Here is a 22,453-nt window from a genome sequence, read left to right on the forward strand (position 1 = left end):
GGTATGTAATATATTGAAAACACTTATATATAAGAAGTACCAGCGGCGTATCTACCATGCTTTCGCCATATTACACCCGTCCCGTTATCTATACACTAACCAAAAACCAATCGTTTATCCAATTCGTATAACTTGTTCAAATCGTTTTCAAATCATTTCCAAATCGTTAACTCGTTTAAATCGTTTAAAATCATCCTCGTTTTAATTGTGAAAACTTATTTATGGTCGTCTCGCTAACAACATTCAAACCTTCGTGACTCGATCACCTCGCTTCTCGCTTCTCGAATTAACAAACCACCAAAGGGTAAGTTAACAAACATCAGATTCAGTCGTTACCCACAACCCCCACACATAACCATGGGTGTAGTAAAGTAACGGGATTTGTCAGATCCTATGGTACCATAACCTAATACTGGCCGGCTTGATCAATGCTAATGAATGTCATTTGTTATGTAACTACAACCAATAAGTTTTGTTCACATTATTGAAATCGTTATTAGTTTAGTAAAAATCGTTTTAATCGTTTTTGAAATCATCGTTTAAACCTTGAAAATCCTTTCGTACATATGAATCACCCCAAAACATTTAAAAAAAAAGTAAAATAGGGGAACTATGTACTCACATGTAGTGTAAGGTATCCTCAATCAATAGTACTTCAACAAACTCGAGTAAACCAGAGAAATCAAGTAGTACCTAGTAATTGATTCACTAGTCAAACAATAGACGCCTAAATCGGAAGATCGGACAGAATGAGGTCTTGTAAACCAAATGAGTGTTGGAACTCATGTGATATGGTTTAACAAGGCCTACATCCTAAATGAAACCTAGCCTAAGTGCCTTCGACCCATCGCGACCCATTAAGGTAGCTTATGCTACTTTAACGCGTCGTTCACGTGAAACGCGTTCGGAACGTCTAACTAGTCCTATGAAAAGTATTATATGCCTATACAAGTTTAATCGTGATGTATAATCAGTTATGTGACAAAAGTTTAGGTTACATAAGCTTAATTACCAATTATACATGAAAAGGGTATTTTGGTAATTTACCCAAGGCATATAAACTACCTATCATAAAACTACCTAAACTAGGTGACCATAAGGTATAACCTCGGAAGGTTATTCCCTATGATACTATGGTCACTAAACATGTTTGGTCGGATCCTAAAGATCGATCAAACGGGTCGTGTTCGAAAGTCTAAGCGGGTGTTTAGTCCGCTTGACTTACGACTCTACATAAGCACTAATCTAAAAAGTGACGAGCTAAACATGCTAGAACATGTTTAGTTAAGTTAGAAAACAGGTTTTGATATCAAAACAAACAGTTTTGATATCCTAGAGTAGTTTGGTTACAAAATACGCGAGAAAACGCATTTTGGCCGAAACTACGACTCGCCACTGAGCCTAGATAACGTGGAAATCAGTAGGTATAGTCACTAAGGACTATAACTATCGTGATTACGCTCACATTATGAAGTTCAAACGAACTTCGCGTTGACCATAAACTGGTCAAAGCAAAAAGTCAAACACAGTTTGACTTTAACGATAAAACGAATGAAAAGAACGAAAGAATACTTACAGAAGGTCCCCGCAAGATTTGATTCCGATTTTTCTCTCAGGTAGGAAGCATATACTTCCACTTAGAGAGCATAAATCAGATTTCAAATTGTGGGTTTTGAAGTGAAATGGATGGGGTATATATAGGATTTCTAGAACCGTTAAGATCGTTCGTCGAAAAACGTGCTCTGATCTAGACCTTACATGTGGGCACATGGTTTTCTAAAACCATGGGAGCCCCTAATGTGGACTATGTTCATTGAATACTAGCCCATGGTTTTGCAAAACCGTGGGTGAAAACCATCAACACTTCAAAATGGACTAGGTTCATTGAATCTGCCAGAAATTTCAAAAATGGTCCCTACACTTGTAAAACTTGATTTTTTTGGCACTTTTAAGCCCCGTTAACCCCATTTCAAGGATCTAAAATAAAGTTAAAGTATAGGGGAACTTAAAATATGCTCAAAAACATCTCGGATGTCGGTTCGTTTGGTCGTACGGTTGCGTTATTCGCTTAATTACGACGGAAGTCGTAACGAACGCAAAAACGATCCAAATTACGCGACGAACGGAATTTTATCATGCCAATCACTAAAATAAAATATTTTAATGATTACATAAATTTTTGGATGTCCGGATATATTCAGGACGTAAGATATGCGCGAAAATGCAAACTTATGCACTTTTGACGCTTTTAGTCTCTATTGATCAATAAAGTTTATTTTAGCATACCGAACCCCTCAAAGCCTATTTCTAAGCTATGTAAAGGATATTTAGGGTATGTTTAACTATGATCAAGTTCTGGGATGTTCGTTACTATACAAATCGGTATAGTTTCATAGTTTGACACAAATAGTCCCTGTGATCGAACAAACTTGATTTCAACAAAACACACCAAACCATCCAAAACTTATTTCTAAGTTATGTGGAGGTTATTTAAGGTATGTTAAGCCTATTTCACTATTCCGAAGTGTTCGTTGCATTGAACTGGTTATATTTACGCGTCCGTGCGCATATAACCTTCCAGAAAGCGATTTAGAGCTTGAAATCGGAATCGAATTGAATTGAAAACTTACCAAACACAAAATACACACATAATAACACAAAAACATATATAATAACACCAAAGCACATTGTTTTATTGATAACCAACATTTCTTTATATTGAACCACGACTACAGAACATAGTTGTCACAGTCTCCCCTACTTCAGGAAATTTCGTCCCGAAATTTTCTTATCTAGAGGAAGCTTGTGAAAACAAATGCGGATATTTCTCCTTCATCTGGTCCTCACATTCCCAAGTAAACTCTGGGCCACGTTTGGATTCCCAGCGAATTTTTACCAATCGAATCCGTTTGTTCTTCAACTGTTTGAAAGTACGGTCCATGATCTCCACGGGTTTCTTGACAAAGTGCATCGTTTCATCGATTCGGATCTTGTCGAGAGGAATGTGAAGATCAGCGTCGGCTAAACACTTTCGCAAATTGGACACGTGAAAAGTCGGGTGAATATCCCAAGCTCTAATCATATCCTCCAAAGTTGAATCGTTCGCTCAGATTGACTATCTGTTTGAGGATGATAAGCAGTGCTTAGATTCAGTTGGGTTCCCAAAGCAGATTGCATGGTCTTCCAGAAATGAGATGAAAATCGGACATCACGATCAGAGATGATATCCAATGGAACACCATGTCGTGCCACAATCTCATCAACATAAATCTTTGCAAGTTTATCAGCAGATAGAACCTTGCGAATTGGAATAAAATGAGCTGATTTCGTTAATCGATCGATAACAACCCAAATAGCATCGTGACCTTTAGATATTCGCGGTAACTTAGTGATGAGATCCATCGCAAGGCTCTCCCACTTCCAAACCGGTATCTCTGGTTGTACAAGCAAACCAGAAGGTCGTTGATGTTCAGCCTTGACTTTAAGACAAGTTAGGCATTTTGATACATACAAGGCAACATCCTTTTTCATACCAGGCCACTAGCACTGAGTACGAAGATCCTTGTACACTTTATCAGCACCAGGGTGGATAGAATATCGAGACTTGTGAGATTCGTCCATTACCAAGGTGCGAAGGTCGTCTTGTTTTGGAATCCACAAACGATCCTTGAAATAGAGCAACCCATCGTCCTTCGTTTCGAGTTTAAGCTCAAGCTGATGTGGTAATTCCGTACCCATCAAATTTTGTGAAACACAAAATTGCTGAGCTTGAAGAACACGAGTTTGAAGATTAAATAGCGTTTGGAACGCTTCTTCTTGTTTGGGTCCCCACTCAAAAGGCTTATTCTTTTGAGTCGAAACAGTGAGTGGAACCGCGGTTTATGAGAAGTTGAAATGAATTGACGATAATATCCAGCAAGACCAAGAGAAGATCGAATCTCTGTTGGTGTTGTTGGTGTATTCCAGTCTTTAATAGCAACAATCTTGGATGAATCCACATGAATACCCTGCTCATTGACTATATGACCCAAGAATTGAACTTCTTTAAGCCAGAATTCACACTTGGAGAATTTAGCAAAAAGTTGTTCCTTCTTCAGGAGTTCCAATGTTAAGCGAAGGTGTTGCTCGTGCTCGACTCGAGACTTCGAATAGAGAAAAATATCGTCAATGAACACAATGATGAACTTGTCTAAATAAGGTTTATAGACCCTATTCATTAAGTCCATAAAGATGGCTGGAGCATTCGTCAAACCAAAAGGCATGACTGTGAACTCGTAATGCCCATATCTCGTGCGGAAAGCAGTTTTGGGAATATCTTCTTCGAGAACACGAAGTTGATGATACCCAGAACGCAGATCGATCTTAGAAAAACATGAAGCACCTTGCAGCTGGTCAAAGAGATCATCAATTCGAGGTAGGGGATATCGATTCTTGATGGTAAGTTTATTAAGCTCACGATAATCGATACACATTCGAAAAGACCCATCTTTCTTTTTCACGAAGAGGACAGGAGCTCCCCAAGGTGAATAACTCGGACGGATGAATCCTTTATCAGATAGCTCTTGAAGCTGTTTTGATAACTCTTGCATCTCTGATGGTGCAAGACGATAAGGTGCTTTCGCAATCGGGTTGGCATTGGGTACAAGGTCGATATGAAACTCAACTTGACGAACTGGAGGCAAACCAGGCAGTTCATCAGGAAACACCTCTGGATAATCCCGAACGATCGGAATATCCTGAATACTCTTACTCTTGTCTTTCTCCTCGGTGACATGTGCTAGAAAAGCAACATATCCCTTTCTCAAATAACTTTAGGCCTTTGTACACGACATAAGCTTCAAACCACCAGATGGCTTCTCGCCACGTATCTCCAGAACATCGCCAGACGGAAGAGGAATACGAACAATCTTATCGAAACAAACCACCTCAGCGTGGTGTTTGGTTAACCAATCCATTCCAACAATAATGTCGAAACTCCCAAGTTGCATTGGCATGAGGTCGATAGGAAAAAGATGGTTATCAAGGTTCAACTGACAATCACGAATAACAGAGTCGAGGACAAGAGGTTTACCAGTAGCAACTTCGACAGATAAGGGTTTCCTCAATTTAGTTCTAGGTATCGCAAGCAAAGGTTCAAAAGATAACGAAACAAAACTTTGGTCGGCACCAGAATCAAAAAGAATAGATGCGGGTCGATTGTTAACAAGAAACGTACCATTGACAACATTGACAATGAGGTTGTCAACTCGAGCCTCGTTTGCATTCAGATTGAATGCTCGTCCACGAGCGGGATCGATCATTGGAAAAACAAACGAGGCATTGAAAACATTGACAAAACACAAGAAAGGTGATCATTTGTTCGTTACCTCGAACAAACAAATGACACGCAGTGACTAATCAAAGTAAATGGGTCAATATAATGTATCAACGAAGACATGCTCGCCTATAAGTGAACACTCACCCCAAGAGTTCCCAGGTAAGAGTGACTGGTCTGATTATGTGGATTTGTACGAACAATCTAGCCTTAGACAGAAAACTCAGAGTACAGGCATTCACTCTTCCAGTTTGCACGTGTTCACATTATTTAGATCCAAACTTTGACGAGGTTTTGAAAATTGAAAAGGCACTAAGCCAAATATGAATCAAACTGGAAGGGTTCAAAACCATATAACAGAGGGTTCAAAACCTAGTAATCAATCATCCTAGAACGGTTGATTAATTTTCGAAGCAGATTCGGATTTGTGTTCTCGTTGTGGTTATCACCTAAGGATAGGTGACGGTATTGTTTTAAAATCTAAACACAAGTAAACTTGTGTTAGGGTCCTAAAGTTATAGTCTAGGTCAAAGCATTACTAATAACCTAATTCCCTATAACCATTGGCTCTGATACAAACTTCTTCTGTCACACCCCGACCACGTAGGACAACAAACCGTGGCGGAAACATCGGGGAGTGTTGCAACAGAAGCTATTGTTTCACAACCATGGATACAAAATAGTTTTGTTTTATTGATAAAATTAATCATTTCATTGTCTTAACACATAGAACAAACTAGTTTTATATCGTCTATCATAGTTGTTATGTCACTAAGGCCTTGTCCAGATCCTATGTGACGCATGCATCCTAGAAATCAATCAAGTATCAACACCTGAAACATATGTAAAAACTTAGTCAGCAAAGAAATGCTGGCGAGTACATAGGTTTCTATAAGAGTATCGGAATCATGGCTCGTTTATATGTTGAAGTACCTTATTAGACTACAAGAGTCAAAATACAAACCTTGTTTTAAAATGTGTAATGCAACATATCTAACCAACTCAAATCAAGTGGGTTATAATTTATAAAATCTTGTAGCCATGATTCTTAACCCAAAAACATTTTGTTTTAGAAAACCAACTTGTAAAACATCCTGTAAAAATTCGTTAAAAACTCGTATGGTTTCTAACCTTTAGAAAACATCGTTTGTGTGACATCGTTTCAAAATCGTTTACCCAAGTGGACTAAATAACGCCACGGTATGTAATATATTGAAAACACTTATATATAAGAAGTACCAGCGGCGTATCTACCATGCTTTCGCCATATTACACCCGTCCCGTTATCTATACACTAACCAAAAACCAATCGTTTATCCAATTCGTATAACTTGTTCAAATCGTTTTCAAATCATTTCCAAATCGTTAACTCGTTTAAATCGTTTAAAATCATCCTCGTTTTAATTGTGAAAACTTATTTATGGTCGTCTCGCTAACAACATTCAAACCTTCGTGACTCGATCACCTCGCTTCTCGCTTCTCGAATTAACAAACCACCAAAGGGTAAGTTAACAAACATCAGATTCAGTCGCTACCCACAACCCCCACACATAACCATGGGTGTAGTAAAGTAACGGGATTTGTCAGATCCTATGGTACCATAACCTAATACTGGCCGGCTTGATCAATGCTAATGAATGTCATTTGTTATGTAACTACAACCAATAAGTTTTGTTCACATTATTGAAATCGTTATTAGTTTAGTAAAAATCGTTTTAATCGTTTTTGAAATCATCGTTTAAACCTTGAAAATCCTTTCGTACATATGAATCACCCCAAAACATTTAAAAAAAAGTAAAACAGGGGAACTATGTACTCACATGTAGTGTAAGGTATCCTCAATCAATAGTACTTCAACAAACTCGAGTAAACCAGAGAAATCAAGTAGTACCTAGTAATTGATTCACTAGTCAAACAATAGACGCCTAAATCGGAAGATCGGACAGAATGAGGTATTGTAAACCAAATGAGTGTTGGAACTCATGTGATATGGTTTAACAAGGCCTACATCCTAAATGAAACCTAACCTAAGTGCCTTCGACCCATCGCGACCCATTAAGGTAGCTTATGCTACTTTAACGCGTCGTTCACGTGAAACGCGTTCGGAACGTCTAACTAGTCCTATGAAAAGTATTATATGCCTATACAAGTTTAATCGTGATGTATAATCAGTTATGTGACAAAAGTTTAGGTTACATAAGCTTAATTACCAATTATACATGAAAAGGGTATTTTGGTAATTTACCTAAGGCATATAAACTACCTATCATAAAACTACCTAAACTAGGTGACCATAAGGTATAACCTCGGAAGGTTATTCCCTATGATACTATGGTCACTAAACATGTTTGGTCGGATCCTAAAGATCGATCAAACGGGTCGTGTTCGAAAGTCTAAGCGGGTGTTTAGTCCGCTTGACTTACGACTCTACATAAGCACTAATCTAAAAAGTGACGAGCTAAACATGCTAGAACATGTTTAGTTAAGTTAGAAAACAGGTTTTGATATCAAAACAAACAGTTTTGATATCCTAGAGTAGTTTGGTTACAAAATACGCGAGAAAACGCATTTTGGCCGAAACTACGACTCGTCACTGAGCCTAGATAACGTGGAAATCAGTAGGTATAGTCACTAAGGACTATAACTATCGTGATTACGCTCACGTTATGAAGTTCAAACGAACTTCGCTTTGACCATAAACTGGTCAAAGCAAAAAGTCAAACACAGTTTGACTTTAACGATAAAACGAATGAAAAGAACGAAAGAATACTTACAGAAGGTCCCCGCAAGATTTGATTCCGATTTTTCTCTCAGGTAGGAAGCATATACTTCCACTTAGAGAGCATAAATCAGATTTCAAATTGTGGGTTTTGAAGTGAAATGGATGGGGTATATATAGGATTTCTAGAACCGTTAAGATCGTTCGTCGAAAAACGTGCTCTGATCTAGACCTTACATGTGGGCACATGGTTTTCTAAAACCATGGGAGCCCCTAATGTGGACTATGTTCATTGAATACTAGCCCATGGTTTTGCAAAACCATGGGTGAAAACCATCAACACTTCAAAATGGACTAGGTTCATTAAATCTGCCAGAAATTTCAAAAATGGTCCCTACACTTGTAAAACTTGATTTTTTTGGCACTTTTAAGCCCCGTTAACCCCATTTCAAAGATCTAAAATAAAGTTAAAGTATAGGGAACTTAAAATATGCTCAAAAACATCTCGGATGTCGGTTCGTTTGGTCGTACGGTTGCGTTATTCGCTTAATTACGACGAAAGTCGTAACGAACGCAAAAACGATCCAAATTACGCGACGAACGGAATTTTATCATGCCAATCACTAAAATAAAATATTTTAATGATTACATAAATTTTTGGATGTCCGGATATATTCAGGACGTAAGATATGCGCGAAAATGCAAACTTATGCACTTTTGACGCTTTTAGTCTCTATTGATCAATAAAGTTTATTTTAGCATACCGAACCCCTCAAAACCTATTTCTAAGCTATGTAAAGGATATTTAGGGTATGTTTAACTATGATCAAGTTCTGGAATGTTCGTTACTATAAAAATCGGTATAGTTTCGTAGTTTTACACAAATAGTCCCTGCGATCGAACAAACTTGATTTCAACACAACACACCAAACCATCCAAAACTTATTTCTAAGTTATGTGGAGGTTATTTAAGGTATGTTAAGCCTATTTCACTATTCCGAAGTGTTCGTTGCATTGAACTGGTTATATTTACGCATCCGTGCGCATATAACCTTCCAGAAAGCGATTTAGAGCTTGAAATCGGAATCGAATTGAAAACTTACCAAACACAAAATACACACAAAAACATATATAATAACACCAAAGCACATTGTTTTATTGATAACCAACATTTATTTATATTGAACCACGACTACAGAACATAGTTGTCACAAAATCTTACCTTTTAACCGTGAAATCATCAAGATTCAAGTGTTCCGGGATGATGTCATCATGGTGTTCTTGAAGAACTCCATGTTTTGGCTCCAATCCATCAAGAATCACTTGGATCTAGCCGATTTTCAAATAAACAATTAAAGATCTATCATAGATCTAAACATTTATACGGTGAAAAGGATTGAAAGGATGTTTTCCCAACTTTCTTTCAACTCTTTTACACTCAATGCCTTCAAACCGGTAGAAACGGAGTTTGAACCGACTCACTTATCACCCTAGTAGTTGTGCGGTTCAAGATTCGGGTTCTATCCACGAGGTTCACCGATTTCGGGTTAAACGTTAAACTCCATTCTGAACAGTCCACCGGCCGGGTTTGGGTGATTCCTGTCCGAGCAGGAGAAACAAGCAAGGACGAGGGTTCTATGGTTCAACTCGTTGTCAAAGTACCTCGGTATAACGTCAAACAATCAAAACAGCCAAGTGTTAGACGAACCGGCCGACCAGGTCAGGAAGCTGACCGATCGTGCTGGCTGTCCGAACGGACTGGTTAACCGAACAGGTCAGGAAGCTGACCGATCGTGCTGGCTGTCCGATCGTGCTGGCTGTCCGAACGGACTGGTTAACCGGACAGACTGTCCGAACAGACTGGTTAACCGAACGAACAAGCCGTCCGATCGGACCTACCGTCCGATCGACTAGGTTATCCGACCCTCCAACATTTGTTTTCGTTTTACGCGTTGCTTATCGTTATGCTATCAAACTATTCAGGCTAACCATACTCTCAAGTGCTCCCTTCAATCCATCAATCACTGTGAGTATACTCGATCCCTTTTTGCTTTTAGCACTTTTGGGTGTTACATACATTACTTATTCTAAATCACAATCGAACACACTACTCAATTATTTCAAACGCTAACCGTTACCGCATGTATTACGTGATTAAATGAATGCTTGTTGTTATGTTTACACGTGGAATGTTGTCTACCTACCTTAACGACGATAGTACTATAGTTTGGACTCAGCACCCGTTCACACGGGGGTTGTTAAGGACAATTACTTGCATAGATTACGGGGGTAATCATGTATTGCGAACTGCCTCGGGCAGTCAACCCGCAGTCATTGGTATCGATAGATCCATGTCGATAATTAACATGCTTCGTTTTTGTGACAATCCGTACTTTCAAGATCACTTTCTATTAATTACACTGGACTTGCTAAAAATAATTCATTATCAGTGATGGCTTATAATTTTGAGATTGTGAGCATGTTATATAAACTACATAAATTGTTTGTCAAACAATCAGTCGCACATTAGGGTCCGAGGTCGTACACCTCTTTTAGTGTTCGCACACACACTCCTCGGTGGATTCTGGCCCAAACCAAACAAACCCATTCTAGCCCAACCCTTTCGCATTGAAATACATACCCACACCCATGTATACAGATTCTATTATTTGGTAAAACACAAACTCTACAAACCCTAGACCCCCCTCTAGCAAGCGACGACAGTCCCTTGGATCCGACGAAGCCCTTCGAAGTTCTTCTTCCTGGTGATAGCATATCCCTTGCACGTGATTCTTCTCGGTTAGTAATTTATCCTTGCTTTGACCCATACTTCTTGCTGATTGATCCTTGTGGTGTTCGAACTTGTTATTTGAGTGTTTGTAATTGTGGGATTTTGATTAGGACCCAAGGTTATTATAAGTTCTCGCATGTAGGGTTCGATTTCAGTAAAGGTGATTGATTAATGGTAATGTTGTACATAAAGGATCTCGATGAATTTTGCATGTTATTTGTTAGTCGATTGGTTAGGATGATTAGGGTTTCAGCGAGCCATCTATGATGTTATGATTTGCTTGAGTCGATGTGGCTGAATTGCATAATGTGGTGTTCAATAATTCTGATTTGTTATATGATTATTAGCAGGTTCTAGTTCATGACTTAGGCTTTTCATAATGATGAGCAATGGTGGATGATTATGTTATTTGATTTAATTGGGGCATTAGTTTAGAGAATAATGAGCATGTGTTAATTGTTACCATGATTCGGTTATGATTGAGGTTCGTAAGAATTGGTTTGGTAACTGGTTGATTGGATCAATTAGTTGTGAAACATGTCACTGTTCCATGATTTACGGCTTGAATAACAAACCGCACATACCCAATCGCACAAATCAGGCCAGTCGCACAAGTGGATTGGCTGGGCTGAATATTACATTGGGCCGCGCACTGGCCCACAAACCGGGTACTAATCGCACAAGGCAACCCAGTCGCACAAGCCGGCTCAGTCGCACAAGTATGGTCTAGTCGCACAAGTTGTTAGGCTTGTTTTGCATTGGGCCGCACCACAGTCATTGGACCACACCACACACCGATCGCATAACTAATTAAACGGGCCCTGAACTGTTGAATCGCACAATGCATTAGACGCATGTACATATATACACTTAAACCGCGTAATAATTGTATTGGGCCGCACTATAGGAGCCACACACCTTTATGATGAATGTTATGATCTGTTAAGTATTTGTTGGAAACTTGGACTTGTAATGCAAACATGTATGAGACACAAACATTTGTTATGGGAATGTATGATGCTAATGGACTAATGAGTAACATAATTGACTCGTATGACATGTATGATGATACGTGCTTTACTTGTTCACTACTTGTATAATGTGATACGTAATTTATGTGTGCACGGAACTAACTGTCACATGGTAACCATATTAGGATTTGGTTGACCAACTGTAAACAAGTAATTAGTCTTACCGAGCAAACCTAAGGTGAGTTCGCTGCTCTTTTTCCAAGCATGCATCCCGGGAAGGGATATCGGGTAACGTTCCAGAGAGGAATGCAGGTTAATGGGATGTTGGTTATTACTCAGTTTCTATCATAGAAGACCCCTTACATCTACCGATTGTTGCCGGGAAGGCAACGAGGTATTTAGTTGATAGCGCTATTAGGTTTGGCACCCTCACACCGAGCCGGAATGGACGGGCGTGAACTAATTACCTTGACCACTTGACCAATGCTTTGATAGAGACATTGGGGTTTGGGCAAACACATCTAGTAGCCACATACGGTAATCGAGTTAATAACAACATCAAATCAAAACATCGAATATTTGAAACACTTTAATCTAGTAACTGGTATCGAAAAACGTTAACAAAACCTTGAACTCACCAGCATCGTTTGACACACTTGTCTGCATGCTTGCAGGTCTATAAGTTGATATCATTTGGAACTTGCTGTCTGGAAGGCTGGAGTGGTCATGTGTCGAGATTCATGGAATCCCAATACAAGCTCAATGGTTTATGTACACATGTTTTACGAAACACTTAACAAATGAATTATGCTTCCGCTGTGTACAATGAATGATATGTAACATTTGTAACACTTTATGTTAATGAATGAAAGCTTTATTTAAATATTTTTTTATGAGTTCAATGTGATTGGTGGCTTAGATCCTGGTACGTCACACGCCTCGCAGGGGTTTCCGCATGTGGTATTTTGGGGGTGTGACAGTTTGGTATCAGGGCCACTGGTTATAGTGAACTTGGTTTTAAAACGCTTTTATAAAACCAAACTATAACCAAACAGTTCTGAAAACAAGAATACGACCATGACACTCAGCTCCAGACTGCAAGGTTCGTCTCTCGTATACTCATTGTACTATATAACTAGTGAATATTTACACATAATATTGCATGTGATTGCACGTGTAGCACAACAGTATGAATTCATGTATTACTTGCATAAGTTATGTGACTGATAGGGTGGCATTTTCCCTAAGCATTCATGACTCACGTTTTGTGATGCTCTTTGTTTACTACTTGAGTTTGAGGAACCACTCGACATGAGTTACGAGGAGCTGAGATGAGCATGCTAATCGCAATATTATTGTGGGTGCACACATAATAATAATGTGGGGTGCATGTGAGTCCCAGTGAGGCTTAACAAGTGAAGAAGGGGTTCTACTCTGTTATTTGATCCATGCAAAACGTAACAAGTTTATAGGAGTCATAGTAGTGATTGTCTCCTACTCGAATGTGATCTTTTCATTTCCCTCTGAAACCCTTCGAATCCCAATGCTATCGGGTATTACCTGAACACCCATCTGAACGCCTAGCGAACTGTGTAGAATGTTAGGTGCTTGTACGAACATCCCTGAGCAGGATGATGTAACATCAATGATTGGTCTATACCTTTCTCACTTCTCTTCGTTTATTGGAACACGATGAATTGACGCCTTAGATCCAGAAGTGCGATCACTTTTGCAACACTCTAGCCACGTACCCGGTATGACTCAATCAACTTGTTGGATCGATGGACAAGGGGATGAGCGTAGTATCTCACCAACCTTAGTATTAGGACGACCCTGATTACCGGCAACGGGCACGAGCAAAGTGACTTCAATCGAATCTCTAACCCTAGTCTGCGACGTATGGGAGTCAACTCTTACGAATCAATCGGGATATAAACGAGGACAATCGATTATAGTGTGGGACGTGTAACTGCCAGTGCAAGGAGTAGCGCCTTAGGACGTGGCACAAAATGTGGAAAGATGGACTTAGTTGGTGAAAGATCCTAGGGTTCCATTTCAAGCAACAACATTAGAGGCAATAGTCATGGCAACACCAGGGTACTTGTAATAGTAGCCTACAGTATGGATATGAAGGTGTCTACGGCATGGATTGGCCGTTGATGATTCAAGACGACAACAACCAAGGGAACGAGGACAGTATGGGGAATCCGCGTTAACGTAACAACGCCGGTAGTGGTACTTGTGGAAGGGCATTTAGGATTAGCGTAGGGGGCACCAGGCATAATAGCAACATGGTAGCTTGCATGAGTAGCTAACCGCTTCGTTTCTATTCCGTTTAACCCTGATGCTTCTCGAAACCAAACCTGTTATGGAACCGGCTGATGGCAAATCAACTAAAGCCTTGTATGTTCATTGGAGCATCGACCTTGTGGGACAAGTGTTCGACATCGACCTTTCTTTTTTTTGCTATCCTCGATGGTCTCGATGCAATAGTAGTGTAGATTTGGTTAACTGGATATCGCGTAAATATACCTTGAGTGAAGGAAATTTTGCGTCACTTTATACTTTGAAGTGTCAGAGTGGTGCAAGGGTTGGCATCATATCAGCAATAAAGGCCCGGAAGTGTCTACGGAAGGATTATTCTGCTATGTTAGCACTCGTTACTGATGATTAAGACTAAGGAAAAGAGGATCGAGGATCCACCAATCGTTCGTGATTTCTTCCTGGTGCTACCAGAAGAACTATCAGGTTTACCTTCACATCGTCTGGTGAAATATCAGATCGGTATCATGTCAGAAGCAACCCTTGATACTAGTGTTCTTTATTGTCTTACACCAGGAAGGTTGCAGGAACTGCCTAATCAACTTCAGGAACTATTAGGCATGAGTTTTATCGGACCTAGTTTTTCGCTTTTGGGAGCCCCAGTTATACCAGTAAAGATAAGCCTTTTTGTGTGTGTACTAATCATCGAGAACTCATTAAGACGACAGTGAGAACCGTTTACTTCGACCAGGTATTGACAAGCTGTCGACTAGTTGTAAGGGACGAGCTTTCATTCGAGGATTGATTTACGAGTGAACTACTATCAGATGGAAGTCCAAGGGAAGAATGTTCTTATAGCGCCTTATCAGACGCATTTCGGCCATACGACTTTGTATTCCATGACCTTTGGGGTAATCATCACATCAGCAGCTTTATGGATCATGTGAACCGACCATGCTATTGGGTGACGTTTTGAATCTTTTCCAGGAGAAAAGGACATCATGGACAGCTTTGTACCTTACTTGAGAGCTCCTGAGGGGGGGAGCCATACCGCACGAAGTCTGGATAAATGTAACTTCTAGATTTAAGAGGTACCCTTTTGGGTCACACAATCAATGAAGTGGGAATGCACGTGGATCTCGCTAAGACCTGTTTTGGTTGGAAACTGATCGACACCAAAGAGCCACTCAAGGATACAGCAATTTCTTGGTTCCGCTTGATATTATCGTAGATTAATCACAAGATTCTCGAAGGTCGCGTAGCTTAAATCTCTTTAGCACAGCCGGGAGCTGTGTTCGTGAAAGACAAAACAAGACGACGTCTTTTCAGCTTTCGAATCCCAACTTTGCAATGCGCTGAGCATCGTCCTTACTCGAGGGTGCGAGTGATTCAGTGGTATATCAATATGGTTCAAATCAGAGTCCCAGTTACACGCCAATGCAACACGAGAGAGTGATGACTTACGTAATGGAGTTACGAAGAGGAACTGCACGACACACAATCTATGGTGGAAACCGTGGTCCTTGGATTTAAGTGGGAGGCATTACTTGGACGGTACCAAATGCACTACTTAGACCGATCACAAGTGCCTCCCGTGTACCCCGGTTTCAAAAGAGCTAAATCAGTTAATGGCATCGCTGGATGGAACTTTTGGATGATTACGACTATGAACTTGAATGTGCATGAGCTTTGCAGCTCACTATCGACTCCAACCTACCTGATCAGACTCACTCTGTTCAAACTCGAGAACTTAAGGAAGAGGATTTTCAAGTTGAACCCATGCGGGGCATGGAGAAGCAACCATTGGCAGGACGGATGATATTCGTTACCTCATGGAACGAATGTGAATCTCATTATACTGCAACTTTAGGGAACCTGTGTTGAGCAAAGCACATTAGCCTTGATATTCTAGTCGTCTGAATTTTGATGAGAGACATTAGGAACTATAAACCTTGTACTAATGATCGGGCATGAAAACCCACCTAGCTATGTATGTGTATGACATTTGACTTGTGGGAAAGTCGAGGTGGAGTATCAGCAACTGGCAACACCCATATAGAAGATGATAGCAGACTGTCATGGATTTTGTCGCTAGTCTGCTTACAACTCGAAACGGAAACAACATCACTTGGGTGATCGATGATTGTCTCACATAACCAACACATTTTATTACAATTAAGGAGACTGACGAGTCTTCACAGCTATGAATGTTCCTCTGAGAGAGGCGGCTTTTAGGCACGAGGTGCCAGCTTCTGTTACCTTTTGATTTTGAGCTATACCGGGTGTATGACCGGCAATACACAACACCCTTAACCCACGTCTAGTCATGAGCATTACTTATCACTGTAGGACAATCGGACGGAGCAACGAACCATTTTGACACACGAAGACATGTTACGAGCATGTGCGTGATTGACTTTAGTAAACATTTGGAACACGAGGACACTTATCTTTGGACATACAGCTGTTACCGTTTTAGTATGAATACAGCTCTGCTTGAGGCATTGCATGAATGATAATGCCAACCTTCTTGTTGGACTGAGGTGGATGACAACCTAATCACAGATCCAGGACTTGTACTCGAAACTCTTGGGAGGATTGCTTAGATCGGAAATTTTTTGACGGTAACGCGTGACTGCCAGGAAAGCTGATAAGCTTAAGAAACATTGGGAGTTCGCTGTAGGCGAACGTGTTATAATCGAAAGTCTCACTCTGAGAGGATGCGGTACGCTATGGAAAACATGGCAAGCTTAGTTCACGATGCGTTGAGACATTTAGCTTTCTAGAACGAATCGGTGACATGGCCCACAAAGTCGAGTTAACTGACGGATTGGATAGCATTCGCGATGATATTTATGGCTCGGATCTGAGGCAGTGTTGCCCGATGAAACCATGGTGAAACCCTTATTAGAGTCGGAGGTTAATGACAAGTTGCAGTTATTGAGGAACCCACTGAAATCATGGACCAGGATGTCAAGATTCGTTATCATAGTCGAACTTCAATCGTGAGAGATCGTTGGGACTCAAGACGTGGACCGGAGTTCACGCGGGAATGAGATGAATAGAGTAAGCTCTAGTAGCCTCAGTTGTGCAAGCGGTTGTATCAACTTCTGATAGCATTGGCGAATTTCGGGACGAAATTCCCTTTCAAGTTGGGGATGATGTAGCACCCGAGGAAAAACCCACAGTCATTCTGATCTATCGTTCCACCCTTTTGAGTTTGCTTATCAAATTTCGGGACGAAATTTCTTTCAAGTTGGGGATGATGTGACAATCCGTACTTTCAAGATCACTTTCTATTTATTATGCCAGACTTGCTAAAAATAATTCATTATCAGTGATGGGTTATAATTTTGAGATTGTGAGCATGTTATATAAACTACATAAATTGTTTGTTAAACAATCAGTCGCACATTAGGGTCCGAGGTCGTACACCTCTTTTAGTGTTCGCACACACACTCCTCGGTGGATTCTGGCCCAAACCAAACAAACCCATCCGAGCCCAACCCATTCGCATTGAAATACATACCCACACCCATGTATACAGATTCTATTATTTGGTAAAACACAAACTCTACAAACCCTAGACCCCCCCTCTAGCAAGCAACGGCAGTCCCTTGGATCCGACGAAGCCCTTCGAAGTTCTTCTTCCTCGTGATAGCATATCCCTTGCACGTGATTCTTCTCGGTTAGTAATTTATCCTTGCTTTGACCTATACTTCTTGCTGATTGATCCTTGTGGTGTTCGAACTTGTTATTTGAGTGTTTGTAATTGTGGGATTTTGATTAGGACCCAAGGTTATTATAAGTTCTCGCATGTAGGGTTCGATTTCAGTAAAGGTGATTGATTAATGGTAATGTTGTACATAAAGGATTTCGATGAATTTTGCATGTTATTTGTTAGTCGATTGGTTAGGATGATTAGGGTTTCAGCGAGCCATCTATGATGTTATGATTTGCTTGAGTCGATGTGGCTGAATTGCATAATGTGGTGTTCAATAATTCTGATTTGTTATATGATTATTAGCAGGTTCTAGTTCATGACTTAGGGTTTTCATAATGATGAGCAATGGTGGATGATTATGTTATTTGATTTAATTGGGGCATTAGTTTAGAGAATAATGAGCATGTGTTAATTGTTACCATGATTCGGTTATGATTGAGGTTCGTAAGAATTGGTTTGGTAACTGGTTGATTGGATCAATTAGTTGTGAAACATGTCACTGATCCATGATTTACGGTTTGAATAACAAACCGCACATACCCAATCGCACAAATCAGGCCAGTCGCACAAGTGGATTGGCTGGGCTGAATATTACATTGGGCCGCGCACTGACCCACAAACCGGGTACTAATCGCACAAGGCAACCCAGTCGCACAAGCCGGCTCAGTCGCACAAGTATGGTCCAGTCGCACAAGTTCTTAGGCTTGTTTTGCATTGGGCCGCACCACAGTCATTGGACCACACCACACATCGATCGCATAACTAATTAAACGGGCCCTGAACTGTTGAATCGCACAATGCATTAGACGCATGTACATATATACACTTGAACCGCACAATAATTGTATTGGGCCGCACTATAGGAGCCACACACCTTTATGATGAATGCTATGATCTGTTAAGTATTTGTTGGAAACTTGGACTTGTAATGCAAACATGTATGAGACACAAACATTTGTTATGGGAATGTATGATGCTAATGGACTAATGAGTAACATAATTGACTGGTATGACATGTATGATGATACGTGCTTTACTTGTTCACTACTTGTATAATGTGATACGTAATTTATGTGTGCACGGAACTAACTGTCACATGGTAACCATATTAGGATTTGGTTGACCAACTGTAAACAAGTAATTAGTCTTACCGAGCAAACCTAAGGTGAGTTCACTGCTCTTTTTCCAAGCATGCATCCCGGGAAGGGATATCGGGTAACGTTCCAGAGAGGAATGCAGGTTAATGGGATGTTGGTTATTACTCAGTTTCTATCATATAAGACCCCTTACATCTACCGATTGTTGCCGGGAAGGCAACGAGGTATTTAGTTGATAGCGCTATTAGGTTTGGCACCCTCACACCGAGCCGGAATGGACGGGCATGAACTAATTACCTTGACCACTTGACCAATGCTTTGATAGAGGCATTGGGGTTTGGGCAAACACATTTAGTAGCCACATACGGTAATCGAGTTAATAACAACATCAAATCAAAACATCGAATCTGTGAAACACTTTAATCTAGTAACTGGTATCGAAACACGTTAACAGAACCTTGAACTCACCAGCGTCGTCTGACACACTTGTCTTCATGCTTGCAGGTCTATAAGTTGATATCATTTGGAACTTGCTGTCTGGAAGGCTGGAGTGGTCATGGGTCGAGATTCATGGAATCCCAATACAAGCTCAATGGTTTATGTACACATGTTTTACGAAACACTTAACAAATGAATTATGCTTCCGCTGTATACAGTGAATGATATGTAACATTTGTAACACTTTATGTTAATGAATGAAAGCTTTATTTAAATATTTTTTTTATGAGTTCAATGTGATTGGTGGCTTGGATCCTGGTACGTCACACGCCTCGCGGGGGTTTCTGCATGTGGTATTTTGGGGGTGTGACAGTTTTCCTCGGTGTACGTGTTGGTTATGCGTAAACTATTTCGAACTCTACTATGCTAACTATGCTATTATCAAACTTGTATGCTCACCTTTACATTTTATGTATTGTCTTTATTTTAGCGTATGTGACAAGCAATTAGGATGCTTATCTGCTAGGAAGGCGAGCTTAGAATAAGCGTCTAGAGCATAGTTGTTTGTAGATCTTGCAGATCGAGTCTCTAGAAGCATTTGAACAATTTTTATATTTAAAATCTGAGTTGTCGAAACAGAATATTTGACTTGATGTTATCTGTAATAATTTGTTTGCTATTTAAGGTATGGTATGGGACGTATTATATAAATTGAATAGTAATAATAATTGTTATGGAAACTTCTGGACAATCTGTTTCGCTCAGTGCCATGCCCCGATGATTCCGCCATCGGTTGGGGTGTGACATGGATGGACTAGAAATACCCTCAAACTAACTCAAGGTCCTCTTTTTTTTTGTTCAATTTCACCCATTTAATCTCAGTCATTGATTATTTAATTGATGATCAAGATTACTTCCTAGCAAAATAAACTTCCTAGTATATCCTGACCCATGAAACGTGTCTTATAAACAATTGTTATAAATCAACTATAACCGGTACACACATGCTAAACGACCGTTATAAATCAACTTTAAATTATATATGTTTTATAAAAGTAAAACACAAATCTATAACTTTTCAACAAAAAAACAACTAAATACAAACAAAACCCCACTATTTCCAACAAAACCCCACTTTTTTCCACCAGAAAACAAACATAATCCAAGTGTCGCGATGTGTGTGAATAGACAAGGGGCGTTTGTGAATAGCCAAAGCCTTTTCAATAATTACACTTATAACTGTTGATGTCTTTATCTGGATCAATCATTAATGTGTAACTTAGGATATGTTTTTTTTTACATTTTGATGTTTAAAGTCTAAACATACTAATATTAAAAGAATTATATAGCATTGGATGTTATGCAGGAATTTCATGCTTCTTGATCCATCAGCAGAGGATGTGCGTCAAGCTTCATTACTCTAATTCCGAAACTGACAGATCCATCCTCTCTTTAAACGAGTTCAAACCAATCAGTCTTCTGGGATGTATTTCGAAGGTAATTTCTAAAGTTTTAGCCAGGTAATTCTGCTGTGCTTATTATTGGATACTTGATATCGGATAACCAATCTATGTTTATTGCAAGGTCAAAACATTCTTGACGGTCCTATGATTCTCAACGAAATCCTTGCTTGGTCCAAAAGAATTAAAAAAAAAAAGACTCTTTTGCTTAAAATCAACTTTAAAAGGCCTATGATACGGTTAGTTGGTCTTTTATTGACTCGGTCATGGAGCAAATGGGATTTCCAATCAAAAGGAGGTTATGGGTTAAGGGGATTTCGGAGTCGTCACAGGCGTCCGTTCTTGTTAACGGATCCCCGACGTTTGAGTTCCAATGTCATCGAGGGGTTCGTCAAGGGGATCCCCTATCCCCATTTATTTTCGTTTTAGCTATGGAGGCGTTTACTTGCTTTATGAACTGGGCTAACAATGAAGATGCATTTTCGGGTTTAACTTTGCCTAATAACGGTCCGACTATTTCGCTTCTCATGTATGCGGATGATGTCCTTGTTATTGGAGAATGGAAGGACAAAAATGCGGACAACTTAGCTAGAATCTTACGGGCCTTTTTTCTTATGTCGGGGCTGAAAATTAACCACAGTAAATCTACTTTGGTTGGGCTTGGGGTTGATGACCAAGAGGTGGAACGACTCGCCGGTAAGATTAGGTGTCGTAAAGGTGTGGTCCCATTAACGTATTTGGGCCTAGTGGTCGGGGCTAACATGAACCTCTACAAAAATTGGAAGAGTGTTATTGATTTGGTGGAAGTAGGTTGTCCTTATGGAAATCATCAGTTCTATCGATCGGAGGAAGGTTAACTCTTCTTAAAGTGGTTTTTGAAAGCTTGCCAGTCTATTTTTTCTCCATGTATAAAGCGTCGAAAAGCGTTATAACCAAGTTTGAGGGTCTGAGGAACCAATTTCTATGGGGAACTGTCACGACCCTCGGCCTCGGTTTGACCCGGTCCAGAGCCGCGACGCAGGAAATCCCGTGGTATCTATTTAAATGACAGCGGAAGTCGTTTTAAGCAGGATCTTTTTAATATTAAAACTGCCCGTTTTATATAATAAAGGGATAATCCCATAATTTACAATAAGGTGATTTCACTAGGAAATCTTTATTTCTCAAAACATGTTTCTTTATTTATTTCTATTGAGCCACTTTTCTAAGATTTGTAGTGCTTCACGACACTTTTCTTTGCTCACAACAGGTCACCTGAAACATGTTTGAAAAAGATTTTGTCAGCTGGGAAATACTGAGTGAATCATTCATTTTACTGAAAACGACACATTTGTTATAATTCACAGTATTAAGGGTGATTACAATGTTTCTGATATCAAACTAACTACCTACAGTATTTGTCACTTGACTCGCTTCGGTGACTGTGGTCATATCCCCCATTGGCTGCCCCAATGGTGACGGGTACCACTAATTAGGTTCGCCCACCTAAAGTGATAAAAACAATAGTACTGTGCACAATACCCCACATACCGGCTGTAATTTGGTGATTACATAAACTTAATCACTGTAGTTATAACTTTGGAAAATAATTTGGAGTATTGTAAAACAGTTGATAAAAAGAGAATGACTCACATTGCAGATTTAACGAGCAGAGTATAAGCCTACTGATTAGCCTTG

The 22,453-nt window shown here is 39.9% G+C and overlaps 1 protein-coding gene across 1 annotated transcript; it reads left to right on the top strand.

Moving 5' to 3' along the window:
• The first annotated feature begins 21,042 nt into the window (after positions 1-21,042).
• LOC110924491 (uncharacterized mitochondrial protein AtMg01250-like) lies at positions 21,043-21,633 on the top strand. Its single transcript, XM_022168493.1, has one exon. It carries the CDS (start codon positions 21,043-21,045, stop codon positions 21,631-21,633), a length of 591 nt encoding a protein of 196 aa, XP_022024185.1.
• The last annotated feature ends 820 nt before the right edge of the window (positions 21,634-22,453 follow it).

This window comes from Helianthus annuus, chromosome 17, assembly GCF_002127325.2.
Source record: "Helianthus annuus cultivar XRQ/B chromosome 17, HanXRQr2.0-SUNRISE, whole genome shotgun sequence".
NCBI lineage: Eukaryota > Viridiplantae > Streptophyta > Magnoliopsida > Asterales > Asteraceae > Helianthus > Helianthus annuus.

Excerpts from the sequence above, each read along its gene's own strand:
- LOC110924491 (XM_022168493.1), top strand. The coding sequence starts at position 21,043 with ATGGAGCAAATGGGATTTCCAATCAAAAGGAGGTTATGGGTTAAGGGG.